Raw genomic sequence first — 6,327 nt, 5'->3', positions numbered from 1 at the left:
GTCTACAAATCCACTACCTTAGGAAAGGATTAAAACTCTAGGACCTGAGGTTGGAACTCCTGGGAGAGCACTTGCTGAGCCTGTGCAAGACCACACATCCCATCCCTGGCACTGAAAACCAAAACCCACAAACATTTGAAGTATCCTTCTTACTAAGTGTTTACCATTTGCACATTGGTTTTGTCGTTGGTTGGTGGTGGTGGTTTGGTTTGTTTTTTTAAGAAAGTGTTCTTCCATGTAGCCCTGGCTGTCCTAGAACTTGCCCTATAGACCAGACTGGCCTCAAACTCAGAGATCGTCCTGCCTCTGCCTTCTAAGGGCTTATATTAAAGGCGTGCGCCATTACCTCCCAGTTTCATTTGCAGATTGTAATAAGTCAGAGTCAGGTCTGTCTGTAGATGCAAAGCTCTAGAAGGATGTCCAACAAGTAGTAAGCGCTCAGTATATGTTATTATTAAACCAGTGAACATGTGAAGTATAGCTTGCTTTCCTTGAATTCTCACTGCTGTTATCCCTGTTAGAATTTAGATGTTCCTGCCAGGCAGTGGTGGTACATGCCTTTGATCCTGCACTCAGGAGATGGAGGCAGGCAGAATCGGAGGCTAGCCTGGTCTCTATGGTAGCCAGGGCTACACAAAGAAACCCCTTTCTATAAAAACAAACAAAAGAATTCAGTTCTTCCCATGATCTACACCTCTTCCTCCTACTTCCACTCTCTCCCCTGTCTTCCCATCCCCCCCCCCCCCCCCCCGCCACTGCATTTAGAGCGTCATACACTATAAGCATGGGCTTTGCCCCATCACAGCTTTTCTTTTAATTTATTTGTATTTCATGTGTATTATGTTTTGCCTGCATGTATGTCTGTGTCAGATCCCCTGGAACCAGAGTTATAGACAACTATGGTCTACCATGTGGGTGCTGGGAATTGAACCCATCCATCCTGTGGAAGAGCAGCCAGTGCTCTTAACCACTGGGCTGTCTCTCCAGCCCCCATCAGCTTTTCTTTTATGTCCCAGCTGTCTTATTTTAATGAGTTTTACCGAGATCAGAGTGAACCCTATATAAATAGTCATAAATCATCTCTGTGGATTCTGAAGGACCTTGTCTCTGCCTGAGGGCCACCGAGGTGCGTGTGCTAGAGTGGGAGGGAGAACAGGGTTGCCAGCTACCGACCTTTCTGAGATTGGCTAAAATAAAAAGGGGCTGTAAACTTGCAGCAGTCTTTTATAAGAAAAAGAAACTGTCAGGTTAGATTTCCTTAGAGCTGTTTTCTGGTCACCTGACCCTCAAGTCACTTTCTGTCCCTAGCCCCCATCCCTCATGTTCCTCCAGTCTGTTGCCCAGCAGCTCCTGTGCTGTTCTGGAATGAGGATATAGTAGCACCTCAGTTAGTTTCGGAAGGAGAAGCAGAAGGGGAAGGGAAAGACTCTGGATTCAGCTTTCTGGGTTTCTTGGGTGCTAGTGATGACATGCCCTGCCCTGGGTGTGCACTGTCTCTTCTCTGCTGATTCTGCTGTGGGTGGAGAGAGAGTATGGGGTAGTTTTTTTATAAGTATTGGAGAGGAAAGCCTCCCAAGTTCTGGGCTCAGAAGCTAATAGCATGATTAGCTCTCCCCGTTCCTCAGGTTCCCCTACCATAGTGTGCACATGACGGCAAGTTCGTTAGTACTGTCGGCTGTGGTGATGGATGTGATTGATGTAGGAGATTAAGACTCAGGAGGCTTCTCCTATCTGATGTTTCGTTGGATCATGAGACTTCTAAGATGTGCCATCCACTTGTTATCAAGAGCCCACCAGAGCTCCTGCTCGTTGGCAGACTTCTCAGACACAGGATGGGACTTTCTTTCAGAGTAGAGCTCTGTTCACCCTCCTGGCTGTTTGGTCTCTGTGGATAGGCTCTTTCATAACTTGAGTCACTGCCCCAGCTTGAACACAGAGGAATTTGGATGTTCCCTAAGAAAGTGAACGAGCTATGAAGCCAAGGTATGGGATCCAACTTATGTTCTTCTACCTAAGCTTCACTCCTTTCTAAAGAACAAAGTGTGTGGGCTGCGGAGAGAGCTTAGTGCGGAGAGTGCCTGCTGTGCCAGTGTGCGGGATCTGGGTTTAGATTCCCAGACCCCATGGAAACCCACACATCCCCAGCACAGAGAAGTAAGGCCCAGGGTTTGCTAGCCAGCCCAGCCATTCTAACTGGAACAGAGAGCTTCAGGTTCAGTGAGAGACGGTCTCAAAAGTATGAGAGCAGTAAAGGAAGGCACTGATAGCAGCCTCTGGCTCTGTACGCACTCACGCACACACACATACAAGCACAGAAGAGAGTATCACATATGCATGGGGTAAGAGATGGGACAAGGAGAATGGCTAATGGACAGACTTTCAAAGGAAGAAGTAACCCATCAATTTCTCTGCTTTACAGATTGTAAGGGCCAAGCTTGTGGACTTCACTGACTTCTGATCTAAGAATCTCCACCAGGGCTGAGGGAGCTCAAGTTTCAGCCTGAGGCATGGGCCAGGAGGCCATGGTGACCTGAGACCCGTGGATTCTGTCCAGTACACCCTGTTGCTCCTTCTGCCTCCCCTCTCCTGTATTGAAAGCGTTTGTGTTCATCTCATCAGGGACCTGACCCTAAGAGAATCCTTCCCCTGCCAAGACAGTTCCAGCCCCCAGAACTCATCACCCCATCTCCTGAGGTGGCCCCTATCCTCCCTCTCTTCTCCTCGCCATGCTCCAGCTGTGGAAGGTGGTGCGCCCTGCTCGGCAACTGGAACTGCACCGCCTCATACTGCTGCTGATTGGTTTCAGTCTTGTCTCCATGGGATTCCTGGCTTACTACGTGTCCACCAGCCCCAAGGCCAAGGAACCCTTGCCTCTGCCCTTGGGAGACTGTAGTAGCAGTGGGGCAGCTGGCCCTGGCCCTGCACGGCCACCAGTCCCACCTCGACCCCCAAGGCCTCCAGAAACAACTCGAACGGAGCCTGTGGTCCTCGTGTTTGTGGAAAGTGCATACTCACAACTGGGGCAGGAGATTGTGGCCATCTTGGAATCTAGTCGCTTTCGTTATAGCACTGAGCTAGCTCCTGGCCGAGGGGATATGCCCACACTGACTGATCATGCCCATGGCCGCTATGTCTTAGTCATCTATGAGAACCTTCTAAAGTATGTGAACTTAGATGCCTGGAGCCGGGAACTGCTGGACCGGTACTGTGTGGAGTATGGCGTGGGTATCATTGGCTTTTTCCGAGCCCGCGAGCACAGCCTGCTGAGTGCTCAGCTCAAGGGCTTTCCCCTTTTCCTACACTCAAACCTGGGGCTCCGGGACTACCAAGTGAATCCTTCCGCCCCTCTACTCCATCTCACCCGCCCTAGCCGCCTGGAGCCAGGACCACTGCCTGGTGATGACTGGACCATCTTCCAGTCCAATCACAGCACTTATGAGCCCGTGCTTATTGCCAGCCATCGGCCAGCTGAGCTCTCCGTGCCAGGACCAGTTCTTCGGCGGGCCCGGCTCCCCACCGTGGTGCAGGACTTGGGGCTTCATGATGGCATACAGCGGGTGCTGTTTGGACATGGCCTTTCTTTTTGGCTTCACAAACTTGTTTTTGTTGATGCTGTTGCATACCTCACTGGGAAGCGCCTCTGCCTGGATCTTGACCGCTACATCTTAGTAGATATCGATGACATCTTTGTGGGCAAGGAAGGCACTCGCATGAAGGTGGCTGATGTTGAGGTCAGTTGGTTTTGGTTTTGGTTTTTTTCTCTTCCGTTTATTTTGCTAGAAAATTTACCACCTCTGGCTATCAGATTCCCTGCTTTGATTCTAAGATGAGCATAGATACATTCTCTACTTTTTATAGTTGGAAATAAAGCTACTTACTGTATATTTCTCAGTCTGTCTTCTCCTGATTTGGCATTTCTCTACTATTTCTTCCAGGCTTTGTTGACCACTCAGAACAAACTCAGGACCTTAGTCCCCAACTTCACCTTCAACCTGGGCTTCTCGGGCAAGTTCTATCATACCGGTGAGTTCATTTCCTCTGCTCTTAGCCATTGCAGTGTGATCTGTCTCTAAAGAGACAGTCAATACTAAAGTATTGACTCTGAAAGGGACAGAGTTTAGGGACATAGTTCAGTGATGAGCTAGTGATGGACCAGGATTAGCACAGGTGGCTGAAAAACACTCAGGCAGTGGAGCAAACAGAAAACCTCAGGCCCTGGGCAGAGTCAGTAATGTCCAAAGGATGGAAAATGGTCAGAGTTGTTACAAAACGAAGGGCATAGGGCTGACTGGCTATGACCAGCAGTCAGTGTGTGATCACAGGGACAGAAGAGGAGGATGCTGGGGACGACATGCTGCTGAAGCACCGCAGAGAGTTCTGGTGGTTCCCTCACATGTGGAGCCACATGCAGCCACACCTCTTCCACAACCGCTCTGTGCTAGCTGACCAGATGAGGCTCAACAAACAGTTTGCTTTGGTGAGACCCTTGAATCTCTTCCGAATACTTTCTCCCAGAGATAATGTTTCCTTTTTAATCCCCTGCCCCCACCGTCGATCCCCTGTCCCCTACCTTCCTAGTTTTCTTTCTTTGGAGGCATCCCCACCCTCTTTACCCTCTACTCCCCAAACTCCACCAGGTCCTGGTGAGAGTCTATGCCGTTCCCAGGAGCATGGGATTCCTACGGATCTGGGGTATGCTGTGGCTCCCCACCACTCTGGCGTGTACCCCATCCACTCGCAGCTCTATGAGGCCTGGAAATCTGTCTGGGGCATCCAGGTGACCAGCACTGAGGAGTACCCCCATCTGCGTCCTGCTCGCTACCGCCGTGGCTTCATTCACAATGGCATCATGGTGAGGGAGTCCCACTACACATTTCCCACTACAGATCAAAGTTTGACATTTAGACAGCCTTCAAATAGGAGTGACTTGTGGCTTGTCATCTGCCAGCCCAAGGTATCCACAAAAAATGATAATGCATATAGTAAAAAAATTTTTAAAGATTTGATTATGTGTGTGTACTCTATCTGCATGTACACCTGCATGCTAGAAGAGGGCATCAGATCCCATTACAGATGATTGTGGGCCACCTTGTGGTTGCTGGGGATTGAACTCAGGAAGAGCAGCAATAAAGCAGTGCTCTTAACTGCTGAGCCATCTTTGCAGCCCTGCATATAGTAAATTTTCTTACTATGACTTCAAACCAGGCCTCTCTGAAGCCAGGGAATTCCAGTGCGTCCTGACGTTGGTCCATATCTGCTCTCCATCTTACCATTCACATCGCATCTATCCCTGTATCTTCTTTTCCTCTCAGGTGCTCCCCCGGCAAACATGTGGCCTCTTCACCCACACGATCTTCTATAATGAGTATCCTGGAGGTTCTCGTGAACTAGATCGAAGCATCCGAGGTGGAGAGCTCTTTCTGACAGTGCTGCTTAATCCGGTAAGGTGCCAGAAGGAAACCGGAAGACTAGAAAGCCAAAGTGTTGTCAAGCCAGAGCCTTTGTGCACCAGTGCTGGTGCTGGGATAGGGGTTCTCTAAATCTCATAGGTAAGTATCCTCTTGCAGATCAGTGTCTTTATGACCCATCTGTCAAACTATGGAAATGACCGGCTGGGCCTGTACACCTTTGAGAGCCTGGTGCGCTTCCTCCAGTGCTGGACACGACTGCGCCTACAGACCCTTCCTCCTGTCCCTCTCGCACAAAAGTACTTTGAACTTTTTCCTCAGGAACGAAGCCCCCTGTGGCAGGTAAGGCTGGAGCTCAGGCTGACCTGATCTGAGTGGGGGTCAGGGTTACAGGATTAGTCCTGATCAGACTCGTGGCCTAACCTTCAGAATCCCTGTGATGACAAGAGGCACAAAGATATCTGGTCCAAGGAGAAAACCTGTGATCGACTCCCCAAGTTCCTCATTGTGGGACCACAGAAGACAGGTAAATTATCCACAATTTATCTTACGCTGCCTTCTCATACCTACTTCTCATTATTCAAATCTCTTGAGAAAAGGATTTATTTTTTAAAAAATTATTATTTATATAGTGTGCTTGCATATATATATGCATATATATATATATATGTATGTATGTATGTATACACATGTGCAGGACAGCTTGAGAGAATTAGTTATTTTCACTGTGTTGTGTTTTGTTGGGTTTTGGTTTTCTTGGGTTTTACTGTGTAGTTTTGGCTATCTTGGAACTCCTCAAACTCCCAGAGATCTTTGCCTGTCTCTGCATCCCAAGTGCTGGGAAATAAAGGTTGCACTACAATGTATATATATTTTTAATTTTGTGGTTTTTATTTGTTTAGGGTTTTTTTTTTTTTTT

General features: G+C 48.6%; 1 protein-coding gene across 1 annotated transcript in view; it reads left to right on the top strand.

Moving 5' to 3' along the window:
• The window catches only part of Ndst2 (N-deacetylase and N-sulfotransferase 2), a 10,933-nt gene that overhangs the window by 1,658 nt on the left and 2,948 nt on the right, over positions 1 to 6,327 (top strand). Inside the window, exons 3-9 of the mRNA XM_021181784.2 lie at positions 2,420 to 3,731; positions 3,936 to 4,023; positions 4,323 to 4,477; positions 4,667 to 4,852; positions 5,313 to 5,441; positions 5,568 to 5,750; positions 5,838 to 5,934. Coding sequence (XP_021037443.1) covers positions 2,727 to 3,731; positions 3,936 to 4,023; positions 4,323 to 4,477; positions 4,667 to 4,852; positions 5,313 to 5,441; positions 5,568 to 5,750; positions 5,838 to 5,934 — 1,843 coding nt within the window. The 5' untranslated portion in view covers positions 2,420 to 2,726. The remainder of the gene's footprint in view (positions 1 to 2,419; positions 3,732 to 3,935; positions 4,024 to 4,322; positions 4,478 to 4,666; positions 4,853 to 5,312; positions 5,442 to 5,567; positions 5,751 to 5,837; positions 5,935 to 6,327) is intronic.

This window comes from Mus caroli, chromosome 14 (assembly GCF_900094665.2).
Source record: "Mus caroli chromosome 14, CAROLI_EIJ_v1.1, whole genome shotgun sequence".
Lineage (NCBI taxonomy): Eukaryota > Metazoa > Chordata > Mammalia > Rodentia > Muridae > Mus > Mus caroli.
The sequence above is the reverse complement of the archived record's forward strand: the minus strand, read 5'-3'. Positions and strand labels throughout refer to the sequence as shown.